Source organism: Oryctolagus cuniculus, chromosome 9, assembly GCF_051225735.1.
Source record: "Oryctolagus cuniculus isolate XC-2025 breed Fujian yellow rabbit chromosome 9, ASM5122573v1, whole genome shotgun sequence".
Taxonomy (NCBI): domain Eukaryota; kingdom Metazoa; phylum Chordata; class Mammalia; order Lagomorpha; family Leporidae; genus Oryctolagus; species Oryctolagus cuniculus.
In genome coordinates, this window is record NC_142875.1 from 64,729,229 (window position 1) to 64,750,845 (window position 21,617).

Sequence of the window (21,617 nt, forward strand, 5' to 3'; positions counted from 1 at the left end):
CTTACATTTGTATTTTTTTTCAAATTAAGGAGCTGTGACAGGTCTCAGATGACAAACCCACTCTGAGAGGACACAGACAGGTCTTGGGGACCTGAGGACACCCCCGCACCCCCGACCCGGTCCCAAGATACTGCAGGGGCTTCTGGAGCCATCCTGGGACAGTTTGGTGATGGCTGTGACATCAGAAATGACAATCTCGTCTTCTGGCATGCTTCTCTAACAACAGCCTGGCGGCCTCTGCGAACTTCTCCAAGTCACGGATGGGCAGGGAGTTCAGGGCCCTGCTCATCCTTCTCAGGAGGGTCTGGATCTTCCGCACTATCGGGCCGGGTTCCACCTGCAGGATGGCTGTCTCCCCCATTTCACACAGCACCTCTGGGGTGGTGGGCTGGGGGGAATCCAGAGAGGCCCAGGTGAGGCCCATGCCCCCTCCCCAGGATTCGGCCCCCTTGCGGCCCTGAGTCCTTCCCCATCCCCCCACCCCCTCACCCCCATCCGAGGGCAGATCTGTTTTCCCAGCCCTGTCTCTTGTGGCCTTTCTGCTACCTCCCCAGACACACTCGCTTGGCCACGTCGATGCTGGAGACAAGGGCTACAGCCGTGCTGGAGCTGCAGGGCTTCACGGTGCCTGTCGGTAAGGCCCACTGCCACTTGGGGCCCCATCTGGGTTTTGCTGGGAAGAGGCTCTGGCTCAGCAAGGCCACCCCAGTACCCACCTCTGCCTTGGTTCACAGATGGCTGAGGGGAAAGTCTCCTGGATGGGGAATCTATAAAGGGTAATTCCAGTATGCTCAGTGCGTAAGCAGCCCCCAGCTCACGGAGTGTCTCTGCCCAGCGAGTTGTATGTAAGCCTCACAGCCACCCGCACTCACATCGCAGACAACCACAGGCTCGGCATTGGGCAAGGAAGGGTATGTCTGTCCCGGCGCCCCTGCTCGCTCAGCCTGGGCTGGTCCTACAGAGGCTGTGTGCACCTCTAGCTCCGGCTCTGTCCTTTCGCTCCATTGCACTGGGACAGACTAGCCTCACCAGGGACCCTCCCCTTCCCCGGCACAGCTGCCCCAGGCACCCAAGCCCCGCCCAGGGCTGTCAGGCCTCCTGGTCTCTGCCCATGTCTGCTCTTGACGTGAGTGTCCTGGACACGGCCTCCCCTTTCCAGCCCTCCTCCCTCAGGGAGCACCACTGCCACTCAGGGGCCAAGAACCCAGGTCTTCTTGCCCTTTCCAACGCCAGCTGTCTTGTTTGTCACTGCTATGGCAGAACAGTTGGACCGTCTGGGTGAGAGTGCCGACCACTTCTAGGGAGTCCACTGCTCTGGGACATCGAGTAGGCAAGGACATGGGATGTGGTTATCCAGCCTGTGAAACAGGCAGTGAGGCCCAGAGTGACCACCTGGCCAGGCCTGCTTGGCCCTCCCCCAGTTTTGGCCCTCAAAGACCCATGTCCTGGTAGAGCCTCCATCCTAGGCTGGTGACCTGACGCCCATCACCTTTCCGCCCCTCCTCCCAGCGCATTCGCAAGGCTCTGTTGTGCGGCTTCTTCCCGCTGCTTCATCACCTGCCTCACTGCTTCCAGAGGCCCGAGTGCCTCCCCATCAGGCTCTGCAAACGGCGCTGCCCATGGGAAACAGCCCAGGGGATGGAGCATGAACAGGCTCTTACTTAGGTCTTCCTAGGTGGAGATGGATGCTAGAGACACAACTTGCCCCTGCAGGGGTCCCGGGAAGGGTCTCAGGAGTCCACCTTCTTCCCCTACCACGGTCGGAACTCCAGGAGTCACCATCTGTGGTGGACAGAATTGTACCCTCCCTGACAGATCGGTCCAAGCCCTGGTCCCCTGCACCCAGGAATGTCACCTTATTTGGTCTTTGCAGATGTAATTGAGGATTTCAGGATGAGATCATCCTGGATTTAGGGTGGGTCCTACATCCGGTGACTGGTGCTCTTATAAGACAAAAGATGCAGATTGGACACACACAGGCACACAGAGAAAGCTGTGTAAAGATGGAGGCAGAGGTTGGAGATCTGCAGCCACAGGCCAAGGAATGCCTGGGGCCACTGAAGGGAGTCAGGACAGAATGGCAAAAAGATAGAGAGGAGCCAGCGTCATGGTGTAGCAGGTAAAGCCGCCGCCTGCGGCGCCAGCATCCCATATAGGCACCGGTTCGAGACCCGGCTGCTCCACTTCTGATCCAGCTCTCTGCTATGGCCTGGGAGAGCAGTGGAAGATGGCCCAAGCCCCTAGGCCCCTACACCCACATGGAAGACACAGAAGAAGCTCCTGGCTCCTGGCTTCCAACAGCTCAGCTCCGGACATTGCAGCCATGTGGGGAGTGCACCAGCAGATGGAAGCTCTCTCTCTCTCTGTCTCTCCCTCTCTCTGTAATTCTACCTCTCAAATAAATAAAATCTTAAATAGAGAGAGATGGAGAGAGGGAGGGAGAAACACAAAGAGGCCCCTCTGGTAACATGGAGCATTTTCTTAGACGAGCTGGGAAACCGACCTGAGCTGGAAAGCAAGCATGACAGTGAGAGAGGCAGAAAGAATCTCACTGATGGGCTGGGAGCAAATCAGGCTGTGGCACAAGGCCACGCAGAAGGCCAGGTGCTGGAGCCGTCTGGGCCCCGGCCTGGGAGCATGGTGCAGACAGACAGCTGCCCCCACCCACAGGCCCCGAGACAGCCCTGGAAAACGTCACGACCACACGGGCGGAATGGGACGAAGGAAGGCAGGATGAGCTCACCACATGAGTCCCGCTCTCCTTGAAGCTCCTGGTCCACACCTCCCAAGATCACTGCCCTCTGAAGAAGCCACCTTCCGGCTGCTTTCCTGGGAGCTTCCCCTCTGCTGTTTTAATCCCTTTGCTTTTTAAAATAAAACCCTTTGGCTAAAAATTGCCTTCACTGTCTGTTACCTGCCTCACTGTTCCGTCGCAGGTGGAGCAAGCTCCCCGGGGTTCAAATCAGCTGTAAGGCGACCGGAAACCGGAAGGGGCGGGCTCTCCCAGAATGGCAGCGGCTCTGACACCAACACCTTGATTTCGGACTTGCATCCTCCCGCAAGGTGAACGAGGACGCCCGTCTGTGTTCTAAGCCTCCCAGGCTGTGGCAGTTTGTCACGGCAGCCCCTGGACATGAGTGTACCCTTGCTGCTTTCTGCTTGCAGCCATGTTTCCACGTGACCCTTTTTGAAGAGGTAAGTGTGTTTGGGGAGGAGAGAAAAGGACTCCTGCTTAGGCCTGGCCCTCCCAGGGCTGTTTTCAACTGTCAGGCGAGATGATGCCTGTTGACATCTTGGATTTTGGGGTTTCTTGTTTTTTTTGGCTCCTAGCCAGCTCTTTGAGGCTGTCCGCCTCCCATAGTGCTGGGAAGTTGCACGAAAGCATTGGTATGTGGCTCAGCATCAGGTAAATGCGGGTAACTTGTGTTCCTATGGGTTGCCGTCTTACAGAACCTGGCCCAGGAGGCCCGTGGCATGAACCAACCCAAACCAGCAGTGTGCATGCAGGTGGGCACAGCTTACCTTATACCTGGTGCCCAGGTTTAAACAAATCCGCTTCTGTTCGTGGATGAAGTGCAAGATGATCTTATCCTGGCTCCTAATGTGTACCTTGATGTACTGGTTGATTTTCAGGGTTATGGGCTGGACGGGGGGTGTGTGCACGTGGATGCCCAGGTTCCACCAGTTCCAAGCCTTTGTGTGCTTGCCTTTGGGGAAGTAGTAGCCCAGGTTGCTGCTCAGGTTCAACCTAAACCAAGAGGGCTTGTCAGGCAGCCACCGTGCTTAGCCAGGGGGCTGGGATACAGCCCTCCTGTAATAGAGCAGGACCCCTGCCCACAGAAAGGCCTCTCAGGGTCGTGGCAGGTGGGAGAAGCTCCAGCAAGGAGGGCCAGCTTGGGACCCCAGGGTCCATCCTTGCTTGGCCCCTCCCATGCCATGGTCCTCCCTTGCTCCCTCTCCTCCCAGTTCCTGGTCTCACGCTCTGCACGCTCCTCGCTCTGCCAGGAGAGGCCTCGCTCCCTGCGTGGCGTGGCTGGCACCTGCTGATCCAATAGGGTTCAGCTTACATGTCCCCTCCTGATCAGTCCCTCCCACTCCCCATAGACTCACTGTTTCCACCTCTTGTTAGTTTCCCTCATATAATTCCCTGATATACACAGGCAATCCCTGTTACTCCCAGGAGGTCTATTCTTTGAAGTCACCAACTCAGTGAATATGGAATCTGTAACTCCTAGCGGAAGTTACTGTGCACCACAGTCCCCCCAAGACCCCCAAGGAATGCCTGAACCCTGTATACGCTCTGTTTTATCACACACATACACGTGATAGTGATACAAATCCTATTCCTGCGATAAAGTCTAATTTATAAATTAGGCACAGTAAGAGATGAGCAATAACTAGTCGTAAAATAGAGCAACCCCAACAACATACTAATAAATGTTATGTGAGAGCTCTTTTTTTCAAAATATCTTACTCTACTGTAGTCACCCTCCTTCTCCTTCCCCGTGGTTGACCATGGGTAACAAACTACAGAAAGTGAAGCGATGGCTCAGGGGGCTGTGTACACACAGGAGCACTCGCCCAAACACATCTCACATAGATGTTAATCTTGAATCCTAAAAGCCAACTCTTCCCGGTGGATTGTTTTCTCTATTTTACCAAGAAAATAAGGTGCAGAAAAGTCAAGCGACTTTCCTGAGGCCGTCACTGGCAGGCACTGGCTGGGTGTCAAATCCCGTCCCACTGGCCCCAGCGTGGGAGCTTCTTGCACCCCACTGCCCTGCCCCTTCCCCCATCTCCAGTCCCTGGCCCCCTCTGTGTGAGAGACAGGAAGGCAGAGTGTCACCTCATCCCACCTCCACCGGGAAGTGCACACTGGGCACCTGTTACCGCCAGCCGTTAACCATCAGGGACTGTACTGTGCTATCCCCATGCCCTGGGGTGAGAGGTCTGCCCTGTCCAAGGGTGCTAGGGCTCTCTTGGGAAGATGGAGTCCAGAACACCCAGAAATAGGGGGAGTCTGGATCCTCTGCAGGAGGCATGAACACCCTGAATTGTGGGGTGGGTTGATCCCACCCAGCAAGGCCCCTGTGCTTTGCAGCCTGGTGCGAAGCCTTGCTGTAGACTTCTTGGCCTGAGGGCTAAGACATGGCCATGTTTGGTATCCACACACCTGGCGAATGCCTGCCTTCCCCTCTGCCTTCCCCTTGGAGATGGAAATGCAGAAATGGTCCTTCCCAGTGCCCATGACACCAGAGCCAGGCAGGTCTGTGTGGTAAGGGTGTCGGGGGAGCTCCCAGCAGTTCTAGTGGGGCCCTGACTTAGCGGCTCCTGCTCTCCAAGGACGAGGAGGGGCTTTCCCACACCTCTCCCCGGGGAGCCTGGCACTGCCCTCTGCTCAGGGGTTCCCTCCAGAGCCAAGCCCTTCCTGCAGGCCTCCTGTTGGCCCCTGGCGCAGCTACCTCTGGGACAGGAGCCAGCTTGGGCAGGGGCCCACTCAGGGAGAGGGTCTGGCCCTTTTCTGACTTTTGAGGGAGATGGGTATGGCAGGGGGTGACAGGTGGGCCATCTTATCTTCGTATGCAGAGGACGGGGCTCTGTCCAGGTGCTGAGGGCGCAGAGCAGGGAGGGACTGGCTGTCGGGTAATTCCCACAGGGTCTGACTCTGAAGCAATGTAGTCTATAGGATGAGGTCGCTATGACTGTCATTGCCTCCTCCCGCCCCGGGGAAGCAGCAATGTGATGGGGATTCTCCTGTGCCCTCTCTCAGAGCAGGGACCTGCCGTACCAGTCTCTCATGGACACACTTTCCCATCTCCAGCATGTGGGAATCGGGGAGACAGGAAAGGAGGAAGACCCAGGCCTGGGAGCCTGACTCGGACCACACTGCTTCTCCCCAGGCAGGAGATCTGGGACTGGGGCCCCACGCTTACCAGATATCTCTGTTATCATCATAGAAGGTGGCGCTGCCGGAGTTGTTGATAAGAGCCCGGAGCCACGTTTCTGTGCGGTCTTCCAGAACAATGTATGTGAACTTATTGACTTGTGTGCACAAGATGAGCAGCGCCAGGTTTCCTGATGGATAGCTGAGGGGTGGTTAAGGCACAAGCAGTCCCCTGGGATCCCCTGGAAAACACAGGGCCCTGCAGAGGGGGCAGGCCTTAGGCGTGCCCCACTCTCCAGCCCGAAATGACAGACGCATTGGGTGTCAATACATGACCAGGAGCATCCCAGTGCTCCAGTGGATACTGTATCTGGCCTGTTCCATCAGGAAAGAGAATTTGGAAGACTTTCTTGTTGGGGTAAGGAACTATTTTTCCATCAGCTCGATGCACCTGGCAAGAGAAGACAAGCCTGTTGTAAATGTTTGAACATCCTCCAGAGGTCCGGGTGCCTCAGGTCTTATGTTAATGATTAATGGATGAGTGCTAATGGTTAATGGGTTAAGGGTGGACACTTGATCTGGTTACGGCATCTGGGAAGTGAGCCTAGTGTGGGTGAGGTCCTTTGGTCATAGGGGTGGGTTCTTGGAAGACGATTCTCAAGAGAGGACTGGTTATATAAGCCAAGTTCAGTTCAGACTAACTGTTCTCTCTCTGCTTCCTGGATTGCCATGCCCCCCCCCCCCCCCCCCCAGGCTCACGGCCAAAACCGTAAGCTGAAATAAACCTTCCTCTTTCCTAAGTAGCTTCTCTCAGGAATGTTAGGTAAGCACTGAAAAGTGCTTACACCCATGAAAAGTGCCCTTGATGTCCTACTGGAGACAATGATGGGGTCACTCGAGCACTTGGGTCTTATCTAGTCTCCCTGTAGGCCCTGTGCATCCTCCCTTCAACTCCCCCTACCCCCCAGTTCTCATGGGGCCTCGTTCACTTGTCTTTTAGGTGATGAGGCTGACCTGGATCCGTACTCTGTGTGTATGTGTGTGTGGATGCCAGCCTATCATTTCCACCGCCTCACCTCCATGCCTACTGGTTGTATTAGTTTCCTAGGGTTGTGGTAGGAAAGTATCGCAAACTGGGCAGCGTAAAACGAGACGTTTATTTGCTCACTGATGTGGAGGCCGGAAGTGTGAAGTCAAGGTGTGGGCAGAGTTGGTTCTTTCTGGAGGCTCTGGGGACGACTCCCTTCCGGGCCTCGCCCTCAGCCTCTGGCAATGCATGGCTGCCAGTGATGTTTCAATCCTGCCTCCATCCTCACATGGTGGTCTCTGTCTTCACGTGCTGTCTTCTTACAAGGACACAGGCGCACTGGGTTGGGGGCACACTCTGCTCCAGTGAGGCCTCATCTCAACATACCTTTTACATCTGCAAAGACTCTATTCCAGATCCGGTTGCATTCTGAGACACTGGGGGTTAGGACTTCGAAATGTCTCTTTGAAGGGACGTAATCCAACCCATGACATTGATATATTCTGGTTCTTCATTTCTTCTTGAATCAAGGTTAGTAAATTTGTCCATTTTATGTAAATTTTTGAATTTAATGCCATAAATTGCTTAAAAGATTTATTTCTTTGAAAGACCCCTCCCCCCAAACACACACACACACACACACACACACACACAGTGAGAGAGAGAGAGAGAGAGATCTTCCATCTGCTGGCTCACTCACCAAATGAGTGCAGAAGCCAGGGCTGTGCCAGGCCAAAGCTGGAGGCCAGGAACTCCTTCCAGGTCCCATGTGGGTGGCAGGTATTCAAGTGCTTAAGATCACCTGCTGCCTCCCATGGTGTGCATCAGCAGGAAGCTGGAATTGGAAGTGGAGCTGGGATGCCCAGCCTCCAGGCTGCTGAACCCTCAGCTCAATGTTGCGCTTTCGTATTTTCATTGAATAATAAGAACTATGTTGATTATTCCCGGTAAACAGCAATCGTGTTTCTCCAGTGGTTTCCTAACAGTCCCGACAGATGGTTCTGTGTGGCACCTTTCACGGGGATTGCAGATGGTGACTCCAGTCCAGCACAGCACTCGCAGGCGGTGTTTATCAAGAGTCCACCCATCAGGACTTCTCTGTTACGGGTGGCCATGGAGTCCTGCCCTGCTGCCAGGGCTCTGCTCTGCTCCGGACAGCCCTCTTGAAGCCTCATGCGTATTCTTTGCGCTATTTCAGAACATTTCTGCAAGCAGCATTCTGAACAGGTGGTCCCTCGGGTTTCACTTCTCTTGTTGTGAACTCTTTAGCACAGTCCAAAAAGCAGGTTTCTGTAGGTTTATTCCAAGAAATTCTTTCAGCCATTTCATCTGGTCACATTCTGGTGTTTTTGCGGCCGTATTCTTTGGGATGTCCATCAGCCACCTTTTCTGGGACGTGAATTTCCTTTTTCTCCTGGAAGCGTAGTTGTCCAATCTCGGCTCGAATGTCTCCTGTGAGGTCTGATTTCCGACTTTAAGTACAGGCCGGCATCTGACACCAGTCCTAGGTCGGGGTTGCGGTCAGCGTGGTGCTAAGGCTGCCGGCTGGGCTCATACTTCTTCTTTTTGAATATTTTTAAATTGATAGGCAGAGAGACAGCAAGATAGACCAATGGATCACACAGAGAGCTAAAGCTGCTGTCCACTGGTTCACTGTCCACATGCCTGCTTTCCTGTTGAAGAATTCTTTGTTCACAAAAACTGGAATGCTAAAATCTAAGATGGTAAGAGAATGAAATTCAGGTCTGCTGGAGCCTGGGCATCAGGATGGAAACTACCTCTCTTTTTTTTAAAAAAAGAAAAAAAAATGTTGTATTATTTAAAAGAAGAGTAACACATAGAGAGAGGGACACAAAGAGAGATCTTCCATTCATCCACTGGTTCACTCCCCAAATGGTCTCCATAGCCAGGGCTGGGCCAGGCCAATGCCAGGAGCCTGGAGCTCCACCCGGTCTCTCTCATGTAGATGGCAGGAGTCCAAGCACTCGGGCCATCTTGTGCTGCCTTCCTCAGTGCATTAGCAGGGAGCTGGATTGGAAGTGGAGTAGCTGGGACTCAGAGCAGTGCTGCTATATGCGATGCTGGTGTCACAGTGGCAGCTTAACCCAGGGTGCCACGACGCCAGCCCCAAAATCACTTCTCAAGGTGGCGACCGTGACTCAGCACTTTCCCTCCGCCAAATGAACTTGCACCAAGCACTTCACTTCTTTTTTTTTTTTTTTTTTTTTTTTTTATTCTTTTTTTTTTTTTTATCTTTTATTTAATGAATATAAATTTCCAAAGTATGTCTCATGGGTTACAATGGCTTTCCCCCCCATACCGTCCCTCCCACCCACCACCCTCCCCTTTCCCACTCCCTCTCCCCTTCCATTCACATCAAGATTCATTTTCGATTATCTTAGTATACAGAAGATCAGCTTAGTATACCTTAAGTAAGGATTTCAACAGTTTGTTCCCACACAGAAACATAAAGTGAAAAATAATAGATGATTTTTTTTTAAATGATGATGAAATCAGATCAGACCTATTGTCATGTTTAATCCCAGCCAAGCACTTCACTTCTGCAGTGCGGTGAGCCCACAGAGTTGGCACTGCCATTAGCCCTGTCGAGACGGCGGAATGACTCACACGGGTTACCCCATGAGGACAGAGCCAGTGAGCCAGCGTTTTCCCTCTAGCGGGACTGAAGGAAGGCCGGAGACACAGGCTCCTCTCCTTCCTTCCAGCTCCGAGCCTCCCTCTCTGGCCCCAAGCAAGTGGTGATGAGTGCTGGGTTTTAGACGTGCCATTTGGTCCCCATTTCCCAGTGAGAGAAATGTGCCACCTCCAGCTGTGTGTCAGGGATTTTGCTTTGCCCGTAGCGTCCTTATTGTCCGAAAGTGTCATGATGTGACCAGTGAATTTGCTGAGCAAAAAGCATCTCAAGAAAGTCTGACTTTCACAGTTATCACCTGAACCCCCAATACCCTCTTTCCATGAGACAAACCAACCACGGGTGTGCTCACAAAAACTTTCTAACCAAATTCCCACCCAAAGATGAATGGATAAGAAGGCTGTGGTATTTATAAAGGTAGCTAGGTATACAAGGGCATACCACGCAGCCTTAAAAACTAAGGACGTCGTGTCGTTGGGACAGTGTGCAGGAACCTGGAGGGCATGAAGCTGGGTGAAATAAACCAGGCTCAGAAGACAAATCCCACATGATCTCATTTACAGGTGGAGTCAAAATAAGAAGCAGAGAGGAGCCTGGGACCCGGGGGATAGGAGAAATGGGGAGACATTGGTTGCAGGATAAAATTATGAATAAAATATAGAAATTGCAGACTTGAAGATATAAAATTTCAGTTACACAAGAGGAATATGTTCTAGGGATCTATTTTATATCAGAATGACTATAGTTAACAGTATAATGCATACTTGAAAATTACTGGAGTAGATTGAAAATTTAAAGAAAAATTTAAAAAATTTATTTGAAAGACACAGAGAAAAAAGGGATGAAATAGATGCATGTAGAGAAATCTTCTGTCTACTGGTTCCCTCCCCTAAATGCCAGCAACAGTTAGGGTTGGCCCAGGCTGAAGCTAGGAGCCTGGAACTCAATCTAGGTCTCCCATATGGGTGGTGGGGACCCAAGTACTGTAGCTATCACCTGCTACATTTGCAGGAAGCTGGAATTGGAAGTGGAGCTAGGACTTGAACCCAGGCACTCTGATGTGGGATGTAGAATGTATTCCAAGCAGCACCACCCTGGGAGTAGATTTTCAGTGTTCGCATCACACATGAGAAATAAGTATATGAGTCACACACACAGTTGTGAGGACAACTCCTCTCAGCCCACTGCTTTCTTCCTGGCATCTAGCCACAGCCGGCAGCACCGCGCAGCACTTTTGGATGCTGGCTCTCCTCGCAGATGGAACACGTACTACAAGGGAGCGGAGACTTGTTTTATGCACCCTGTGTCTCCAGCACTAGGAAGCATGGCCGGATGCCGTGTGCTCCTCACACATATCTCTCCAGGGCCCACGTAATGCCTCTTGTGCGAGCTCCACGCTGTTAGCTCCCACTCAGTCACTGCAACCTGCTGGGGCCAGTTTTCACCTATGACTGTGTTGTATCAGTCTTTATAAGTGTCCCATTTGATTTTTTTTTTTTAAGGTTTTATTTACTGGTGCCGGCGCTGTGGCATAGTGGGTAAAAGCTGCTGCCTGCAGTGCCAACATCCCATATGGGCACCAGTTCGAGTCCCGGCTGCTCCACTTCTGATCCAGTTCTCTGCTGTGACCTGGGGAAGCAGTAGAAGATGGCCCAAGTCCTTGGACCCCTACACCCATGTGGGAGACTCAGAAGAAGCTCCTGGCTCCTGGCTTTGGATCTGCACAGTTCCGGCCATGGCGGCCAATTAGGGAGTGAACCAGCAGATGGAAGACCTCTCCCTCTCTCTCTCTGCCTCTCCTTCTCTCTCTGTGTAACTGTGACTTTCAAATAAATAAATAAATCTTTAAAAAAAAAGATTTTATTTATTTGAGAGGTAGAGTTACAGACAGTGAGAGGGAGAGACAGAAAGGTCTTCCAACTGCTAGTTCGCTCCCCAAATGGCCGCAACTGCTGAAGCTAGGCTGATCCAAAGCCAGGAGCCAGGAGCTTCTTCCAGGTCTCCCATGCAGGTGCAGGGGCCCAAGGACTTGAGCCATCTTCTACTGCTGTCCCAGACCACAGCAGAGAGCTGGATTGGAAGAGGAGCAGCCAGAACTAGAACAGGCACCCATATGGGATGTTGGCACCGCAGGCAGAGGATTAACCTACTGCGCCACAGTGCTGGCTCCTGATTCGTTTTTAAAGCATGCTTTGTTTTTTAGAGCAGGTCCCAGTCAAATATAGGGGGAAATACAGGGATTCCTGGAAGTCCTTGGCCCCTACAGACCCCCAACCCTCTCCCCACCAGGGAGGTAGATGTGTTAAAACAATCCACGAACCTAGACCAATACATCATTGTCACCCAAGGTCAGTAGTTTCCATTAGGGTCCCCTTTGGGGTGCAGGTTTGGACAAATGTTTAATGACACGTATCTGCCATTGCAGTATCTCACAAAACCGCTTCACTGTCCTAAGATCCTCTGTGCTCTGTGTCTCCACCTGGCCCAGCCCCTGGCAGCCACTGATCTCTCTCTTTACTGTCTGCACAGATTTTTGCCTTTTCCAGAATATCATATGGCTGAGATCATACAACATGTAGTCTTCCCAGATGGACTTCTTTCATTTAAGTTTTCTTTGTGTTTCTTTGCATTTTTTTCTCTATCTTTTCCTAACTTGATAACTCATTTCTTTCTTTCTTTTTTTAAAAGATTTTATTTATTTGAGAGGTAGATTTATAGACTGTGAGAGGGAGAGACAGAGAGAAAGGTCTTCATTCTGCTGGTTCACTCCCCAAATGGCTGTTATGGCCAGAGCTGCGCCGGTCCGAAGCCAGGAGCCAGGAGCTTCCTCCTGGTCTCCCACGTAGGTGCAGGGGCCCAAGGACTTGGGCCATCTTCTACTGCTTTCCCAAGCAACAGCAGAGAGCTGGATTGGAAGAGAAGCAGCTGGGACTAGAACCACAGCCCATATGGGATGCCAGCGCCGCAGGAGGAGGATTAACCTACTTCGCCGCGCAGCCGGCCCCATTGATAACACATTTCTTTTAGTGCTGTATGATCAGCAGTCCATCGTGGGGCCAGCGTTGTGGCGCAGCAGGGTAAGCTGCCCCCTGCAACCCTGGCATTCCACATGAGGCCCCATTCAAGTCCCAGCTGCTCCACTTCGATCCAGCTCCCTGATAATGACCCTGGGAAAGCAGTGGAAGATGGCGCAAGTGTTTGGACCCCTGCCACCCATGTGGGAAATCCTGATGGAGTTCCTGGCTCCTGGCTTCAGGCTGGCCCAACCCAGCTGTTGTGGCTTTTTGGGAAATGAACCAGAAGCGATTCATTCTCTCTCTCTCTCTGTATCCCTCTCTAACTCTGCCTTTCAAATAAAAAATGTTTAAAAATTCCCTCCTATGGGTGTACTACCAACTCTGTGTAGCTGACTTTTGAGGTAGGCTCTAGTTTATTAAGGGAGGGATCTATATATTATAACGCATATTTGCTTCCCAATCCGGATGCCTAAGACAGGCCTTACAAGGCAGAAGAATCTCAATAAACCCCAGTAAAAACCCCAGGCATTGATAACCTGCATGCTGAGGTGTCTCCCTGTACATTGGGTACATTGTCCTGTTTGTGTTCACACTGTGTGTTGGTCCTGTTGGCTCTCTGAGGGGGGTGCCTGTGTCTCCCTGTGCTAAGGGAAAACACCAGCGCACCCGCCCCACTTACCTGTGTCTTCTGCTTTATCCATTCTGGGTCAACTTCTAGTTTCTTACGACGAACGGGAACAACAGGTTGTGCTGTGACTTCTTCCTTAGGCTGCTCAAGTGCTTTTGGAGCCGACAGGGAAAATGTGAAAGTGGACGTTTCTGCTGCCCTCTGACTTGCTGTGTAATGATGGAGCGAACATTCAGTCCAGTGATTGGATTGAGTAAGAGTGTGAGGGCTCGGGAGAGCGGCCACACACACACACACACACACACACACCCCGGCCATGTCAGGAAGGCTCCCGAATAGGAGGAAGAGCAAGGCCTTGGAAGTGGGAAATGCAAGGGTTGAAATTCCAGCTGCTTTCTCATTCATTCAACACACATGTATCAGGAGCCTGAGATGTGCCAGCCCAGCTCTATTCTGGATACAGTGTTGAAGACCACCTGGTCCAGACGTGAGGGCATGCGGAAGTGACACACCACTCTACCAACTACGTCCTGAGCGGAGTGCTCACTGGACAAACGTGTGGCTGCGGATTCAAAATATGTGAGTGGGGAGAGGTTAAAAAAAGGAAGTGCATTTTACACCTCAGGTATGTTGTTTTCACTTGAAATATGAATGTGTGTTAACAGGTCACTTAAAATCGAGGACAGAATCTTTCCTTTGTGTGTGGCCTGAGGACCGGGGCTCCGGGATGGTGTCTTTCTCAAGCCATAGCCACCATTTATGGCTTAGCATCCTCAGTGTTGCCAGTTTCTAAACAGTCTTGAGTTTCAGAATCGTACAGTGTTTTAAGAATTTTACATTCTATAATCTTTTGTGTCTGTTTAGTCCACATCTAATTCAAAGTGGTTTTTATTTTTTAAAAAATATTTATTTATTTATTTGAAAGGCAGAGTTACAGAGAGGCAGAGGCAGAGAGAGAGAGAGAGAGAGGGAGAGAAAGAGAGAGAGATCTTCCATCCACTGGTTCACTCCCCTAAATGGCTGCAATGGCCTGAGCTAGGCCAATCCAAAGCCAGGAGCCAGGAGCTTCTTCTGGGTCTCTCACACGGTTACAGGGGCCCGAGCACTTGGACCATCTTTCACTGCTTTCCCAGGCCATAAGCAGAGAGCTGAACTGGAAGTGGAGCAGCTGGGACTCAAATCGGTGCCCATATGGGATGCTAGGACTGCAGGCAGTGGCTTTGCTTTACCTGCTATGGCATGGTGCTAGCTAGCTCCTTCAAAGTGTTTTTTTTTTTTTTTTTTTTTTTTTTTTTTTTTTTTTGTTGTTGTTGTTGTTGTTTTTACAGGCAGAGTTAGTGAGAGAGAGACAGAGAGAAAGGTCTTCCTTTTCTGTTGGTTCACCCTACAATGGCCGCTGCAGCCAGCGCGTGCTTCTCCTGGTCTCCCATGCGGGTGCAGGGCCCAAGCACCTGGGCCATCCTCCACTGCCTTTTCAGGCCACAGCAGAGAGCTGGCCTGGAAGAGGGGCAACTGGGACAGAATCCGGCGCCCTGACCAGGACTAGAACCCAGGGTGCCGGCACTAAAGGCAGAGGATTAGCCTAGTGAGTCTTAGCGCCAGCCTTCAAAGTGGTTTTTAAAAGCTATTTTTCTTAATTTTTAAAAAGCATTCAACTTAGCTTTTATCACCACAACAAGTTTCTTTCTACCTTCAATTTTGTCCATTCGTGTAACAGTTGAGGTTTGGGATTCTACTGGCAAGGGCAGCAGCAGGGCAGAACCCGTTCCCAGTGCCCATGATACATGTTGAATGGGGCTGGCTCTGTGGCGTAGCAGGTAAAGCCACCGCCTGTGATACAGGTATCCTATACGGGCGCTGGTTCTAGTCCCGGCTGCTCCACTTCCGATCCAGCTCTCTGCTATGGCCTGGGAAAGCAGTAGAGGACGGTCCAAGTCCTTGGGCCCCTGCACCCATGTGGGACACCTGAAAGAAGCTCCTGGATCATGGCTTCAGCCTGACTGAGTCCTGGCCATTGTGGGCATATGGGGAGTGAACCAGCGGATGGAGGATCTGTCTCTCTCTGACTGTAACTTTGCCTTTCAAATAAATAAAAATTTAAAAAAAGGTGTTGGACACAACAGTGGGAGCTGCAGGGGCCAGAGGCATGGAGAGGAATTGTGGCTGCGGTGTCACCCAGGATTTCCTGGTGGGGAGGAGGAGCCGCAGCTCACCTAGCATCTAGGTTAGGGGGAGCTCAGGTAAGCCAAGGAGGCCAGGGTATCTATCATGAGAGAGAGCTCCTGGGAGAGAAAGTAACCAGGTTTGGAAGAGCCCCAGCATGTGGAAGGGGAGGTTGGAATGGATCAATGGAGATGGTTCAGGAATGGTAGGCTGGGTTAGATTATTGGTTCATTTGCTCACGCAGTAAACTTTATCGTGTGTGTGTGTGTCTGTGAACACATGTGAGCGCTGGCTTGCAAAGGTTGACCAGGGAAAGTATTTTTGAGAAGGTAGCATTTCAGCAGAGCCCTGAATGAAGTGTGAAGTCACCCACAGGCTGTCAGAGCCAAGAGTGTTGTAGGCAGAAGGAGCAGTACATACAAAGGCCCTGTGGCATGGGACACTTGGTTCATTCAAGGAAGGACAAAAAAACCCAATGTGGCTGTGGAGGAATTGAGAGCCTTCTAAGCCATATGAGGCATATGGGCGTTTTCTTGGAGGCAACAGAGGGCTGAGGCAGAGATTTTAAGATTTTATACTGAAAACAATGTTAAGAATGAGAAAGGACTGAGAGACAAAAAGATGGGAGTCAGGGAGACTAGAATTCCAGGGGAGAGATGAAGGTGATGAGTCCTATATTTCTTAAAATAGGATGGCGCTGCCTATAGTGTCCTGGGTGTTTACTGTACGATAATGAATGCAAGGTGCTTGCCACCTGGTAGAAGGCCAGTGTATCTGTGTCCTTCTCCAAAAAGACCTTTGCATGTTGATGATTGATGATTCATGATACACACTGCAATGTTCTGCTTCATCTCACCGGACTTGAGGTCTGAATACAAGGGCTGCATAATACCAGGAGCCTAGCGCTGAATGGAAATATAGAGCCTCTCTCTCTGAAATCAGTAACAGTTTCAAGACAGGGATGGGAGAGCTTTAAACCGCACAGAGCCCCTCGCAATGCGGAGCCCCAGGAGACCTTGTAGGTTAAAGTACATGATATTGGCCTTGGTTTGGATGAAGAGTTTTCAAAGACATGGGGCTGTGTGCCTGGAACATGGCAGACTGGACTGGAGACAGCGGGGAAATGAGTTTGCATGGCAAAGGCAGTTGGAGATTTCTTTGGGACTGGCCACAGCACGAACATGAAAAATGTTACTGTATAAAGCACCCACACCTTCTAGAGGAGCAGGGGGTGGGTGGGGCTGGTGGTGGAGACCTCAGGAGGAATCTGGCTGTGTGTATTAGACCAGGTGTGATTCTCCAATTAGAACTCCTTCTCTGAGCGTATGACAGTAGAGTCTCCTAAAAGACCTTTATTTCCCCAAAAGGAACAAAAGCATCATACTTGCACGTACATATCCTTCCGTTTAAGGAACACTAAGCATCAACTGTGTACCTACCCAAGGTGCCAAAGACAGATACAGACATCTACAGCTCTGGCATCAGAAACACAGCAGGAGACAAGTGTGGCACAATTAGTAAAGCAGACATTCGCTGTTGAGATTTTGGCATCTGAGAATCTGAACTGCCCTCCTTATATTGGGGTAACCCATTGTGTGAGTCTAAGTGGGAGGTGGACCCCCACTTTGCTAATTGGAGGAGGCCCTGTCCCCTTAGGCTAATGAGGACATGAGACCTAGGCTCAGACACCCTATTTTCTTCTCTGGACACACCTGTGAGAAGTAAAGACAACTGGTTCATATTCAAAGTAAGATGTCCAGATGTGAGTAGAGAATTATTAACAACTAGCTAGCATAACAGTTTGCAGATGTGTAGAAAGTTACAAGTACGTTCAGCTGGAAAGTTCTGGAGTGATGGGTATTGAGCAAATGGAGTGGCTAACTTAGCAAAGCTAAAACAGATGGAAATAATAAAACGTAGGTGATGTGCAGGAAGAGGGTAATCCTGCAGTACTCAGCCAGCGAGGAACCAGGGGAGGGACCTGCATGCGAGGGAATCGACAGCTTGCTGTAATCCCCGCCCCTGGTGTGCCTGCCTACCAAGCACCTGATCTTGCAAGACCATTCATAAATCCTCACTTTAACTGCACCTCTCAAGTCTGACTCCATCCTTTGAGTGGTCGGTCAGGTGAGGATATTTCCCACATATCAACCTCTGGTTCTTCATTGAATATGCCAGGGGGACTAGACCTGGCTTTGGCCTGAGAGGTCTGGGGCTAGGGTGTGGTGCGAGGCACTTAGCCTGTCTGAGGCTTCCTTAGAAGTACTGTGTGCTAACTAGTTGTGCCAGTGGAGTACCCTAGTCTTTCCTTCTTTATCCTACTTCGCATGGTGTGAGGGTCTGTTTGAATCAAACCTAACCTAACGTATGTGAAAGGACCTAGCAGGCAACTAGTGTTGAGGTGAGGGCCATGAATTGGTGCTAGGGATGGGAACACTCTTGAGAGGGAATCTGAGACCATCAGAGATGAGCGACGTGTCCCCTGGGCTTCATCACATCTGTGTTAGTTGGATCTGGTAATCTGAAAGGTATTCCCTATTGTGGTTTTGAGTTTCTCAACTTAGTAGCCTGATGCCTTAGCCTTTTGACTCAAGCCTTTCATGATTAGATCCATAAAAGTATTCTGTAACTCCTGTGCTTGGCAAATTTTAACAAATGGACCCCACATGCCTTCAGTCTCCTGGCAAAGGGAGTGGTTTCTTTCCAATTAATATCAACTTCCTAGAACACCCTCACCCCCACCCCCCAGTCTAGGATAGACCCCATCCTGTGTGGTCCCGTCCATTGGCTTAGTTATTCTGTGTGGTAATTCTCTACTTTCTTGTCTTTCCCCAAGAAGGCATAAGCCTGTTGAGGTCCTAGACTGTATCTTTCTTGCTCTGTATTTTACTAACCCGGTAGGTCTTCAAGGGAGCTAATGGGCATGTTTGTCTCCCTTTCAGAACCACAGCAGGAAGTGAGAGGCAGCAGACAGACAAGCAGCCATGGGCAGAAGGTGTGAGGATGGTGCCTACCTTCCCTTCTCCTCAGAATCCATAGAATTGCTTCCTTGTATTTTTCAAAATTTTTCTTCAGTCTAGAAGGAAGGCAGATCACATTTCAAAGCCAAGGCTGAGTTCATGCACAGTGTGCATCGTCTAGCGGCTGCTGAGTTTTTCATATGGGTGGGAACTCGGGCCAGTGGTTCTGCCTGAGTCTGATGCAGCCTTTCTCCCAGTTAATGTCCAGGAATAAAGGGACGGCACATGACATTGATTCAGTGCTTGCTGCCTAGTCTGTACCTGACCTTCAACCTGGGCCCATGGCCTGATCCCAGAACTCTTCAAAATGAATTCAGAAGGGGTCACTTTGGGGGCCAGGGGAAGAGTCGCGAGGTCTGATTGCAGCTTGATTTTCTAAGGCTTGTCCACAGCCCAGTGAGGGTTGCCTCTGGAAGTGGCTTGGAAAAGCAGCACTGTTGTGAACTGGGCAGAGCCACCCAAAGTCTTTCTGCCTTCAGTAGGATATTTGCAAATAGGCTCAGTCACAGCTTATCAAAAAAGCCTTACTGAGGTCCAGCCTTTCAAAGTGATGGAGCCATTTATCCTGCTCATGTCAGTGTACAAAGCGAGTTAACCTGGCACTTCAATGACTGGAGCTGTGCTACTTGCAAGTAAGCAGGGTCTCTAGGGCAGCTGTGTTTTCTGATTCTCAGATCAGAGCCCCTTGGAAAGGGAGGGCCCCAGAAAGAGTGAGCTTCCCAGGCTTAATTGGATCTGAAAAGGAGGCCTTTGACATGACAGTTTTAAGTTCTTAGCTCAGCTTCCTCAGGGAGAGCAAAATAATTTAACCCTGTGCAACCCTAGGAAGCAAACATCCTCTGCTGGGAAGAGCTGCATTGCTTCCCCTTGCAGAGGGCATTGGTTTACTATTGTAAGCAGCAATAGGAGAAACTCAGAAATAAGGTTTTCACGGCCTGTTTGTACTAAATAGCAGTGGTTTTATTTGCAAACACTTTTAGTGGAATGGAAGCATTTACCAAGCCCACTGGCACCTGTGGAAAAAAGTAAGGCTAGGGAGGGTTGGAGACCTGTCCTCCAGGCTGAGAACAGGATAGTGGGTGCAGGCCAGTGTTAAATTCCAGGGAGGGGATCCAGCTAGTGGCAGCCAAGGCTCTGTAGTGAATGGCAGACTGTTCTTTCCTTGTTTTTGCCCACCTTTACAAGCTAGTGGAATCCCTACCAGTGAGCTCCTCCGTGGCAGAGATGATGGGTACACAGTGCTGTGTCCCAGCTGGATTAGCACAGAGCTGGTGCTCAGGAAGTACTTGTCGAGAGCAGTCAGGTTAGAATGAGCCTGTGTTGCAGGCTGACATGGAAGATGGGGAGGGAGGAGCACCTGAGCTTGCAGGATGATTGACGGAGAAGCTGTGTAATGTTTGTTTTTGCTGATCCCAAAGCTTGGAAGTTCCTAGTGCTTTCTAGTCTGTGTGTTTTCCCCTCCTGTTTTCTAAGGAAGCCTTGGGGATCTCTTGCCCCACAGCAGGAATTGATGACAGTCCTTCTCTTCCTGACTTTGTGAATGCTGGGCTCCCCCAAGGGATTTAGGTAGGGTGCTCTGTCCCCACAGCCTGTGCCTGGTGCCACTGCTGGAGGACCTGCAAAAGATCCCTGGAGGCCCAAATACAACCATGCTCTCTCAGGCTTCTGACCACAAATGAGAGAAAAAGCCAGGCTGGGTCAAGAGCATGTCATGCACCATAGGCTGGAGGCACAGCCTGGTTCTGGAACAGTTTGTGACCTGGTGCCAGCCATGGGTCTGCAATAGCCTTGTCATGCCCACTCTGAATAGGACTCTGACCATGATCCCAACTCAGGAAGCTCACAGCACTCCCTTCTCCACGAGGAAACCACCAGCCAGCTTGGAAGGAAGCTAGGGAATTTGCTAAGCTGATGTCCAGGATCTGGATACTTCATTGCTCCCCCCTTTAAAAGCCCAGGGGTTTAAGCCTTGCTCCCTGGACTTTTGAAGTTCATGGTTCCTTCAAGACTGTCCAGCCTCTGCCCCCACCCCCTTCCCTTTGCTCTTGCGCCTCTCAGGCTTAGGACTCCCTTGCCCTTGAGTTCTGATCTTGGTCTGGCAGCTGGATCACTCTCCTGTGCCTGCTCTTTGACACAGGGGACCTGCCTGGCGCTGGCTTGGCTCAATTCCCTGGTGGCCCAATTTAGCCTTCGACTGCTGCCTCCTCTGGCCTGCCCAGACCCACTGACCAATAAATAGTTCCACCCCTCCGGCTACTCACAGCATTCTCAGCTTCTTTTTGTTTCGGCTTTCCAGCAGCCTGGTCAGGGGAATGTCAAAATCCTCATCGAGTTCGCTGAGAGCCGTCATCTCCCTGATTATCATCCTAAACACTGTCTGGTAGGAGCTGTTAAGCATCTACAAAGGACCGCAGAATGAAACATCCAGGAAATGGGAGTTAATGATTTATGAATCACGTTGCCGACTCCCAGGGTTGGCAGGTGACATTTCAGCGTGTTATTAGGAAACAATGGGAACAGTTGGGTGGCCAGAGCATGTCTGCGATCCTCAGACCCTCTTCTTGCCCCCCAGGTCCCTCAAGAATCTTTTTTATCCTCAGAATACCAAGCAACCCTTTGAGAACATAAAAGTATCCTCTTTTTTCAGGTGTGGATGGAGATGGCTGTAGAAGGTAAAAAAATGCATGCATGCTTTAAGAAGTGTGACAGGCTTTCTGTAGGCTGAGCTCCCAGTGGTGGCTTGTTTATTTGATGTCAAGAGTGAATCTTCAGCAGCTGGCACTTGGTGCAGAGAGTAAAGCCATCACTCCACCACGCACGACTCTGACATTCCATATGAGCCCTGGTTAGAGTCCCCTGCTAATGGCGGAAGTGGAAGATGGTCCAAGTGTTTGTGTCCCTGCACCTACATGGGAGACCCATCGCTCAACTCAGGGCTTCAGGGCAGATCAGGGTCAAGGCCCTCACTGTCAGTTTCTGACATTAAATTCCTCATTGTTGACGATCCATCCCTTGGGATGCAGTGCCTATCTGCCTTTGTCATTGTGTTTCCTTTGAATTCTGTATTCTGCTCACCAGAAAATATAATGTCCACTGTGGTCCACCAGACAGCAAGACCCATCTGGGAGGTTCCAGTTGAGATTCTTGTTCCACCTAGGCTATGCCATATGTGCCATCTTTGACGTCTTATGGGGTCCTCATCATTGTGTAGGTGTATTGGGGACC

The 21,617-nt window shown here is 50.9% G+C and overlaps 1 protein-coding gene across 1 annotated transcript in view; it reads right to left on the minus strand.

Moving 5' to 3' along the window:
* ERICH6B (glutamate rich 6B) overlaps positions 1 to 21,617 on the minus strand; it is a 74,305-nt gene continuing 52,688 nt past the window's right edge. The window contains exons 4-10 of the mRNA XM_089303301.1: positions 20,654 to 20,790; positions 18,387 to 18,448; positions 13,261 to 13,418; positions 6,250 to 6,335; positions 5,934 to 6,086; positions 3,523 to 3,748; positions 1 to 388 (exon numbers count right to left, since the gene is read on the minus strand). Coding sequence (XP_089159427.1) covers positions 182 to 388; positions 3,523 to 3,748; positions 5,934 to 6,086; positions 6,250 to 6,335; positions 13,261 to 13,418; positions 18,387 to 18,448; positions 20,654 to 20,790 — 1,029 coding nt within the window. The 3' untranslated portion in view covers positions 1 to 181. The remainder of the gene's footprint in view (positions 389 to 3,522; positions 3,749 to 5,933; positions 6,087 to 6,249; positions 6,336 to 13,260; positions 13,419 to 18,386; positions 18,449 to 20,653; positions 20,791 to 21,617) is intronic.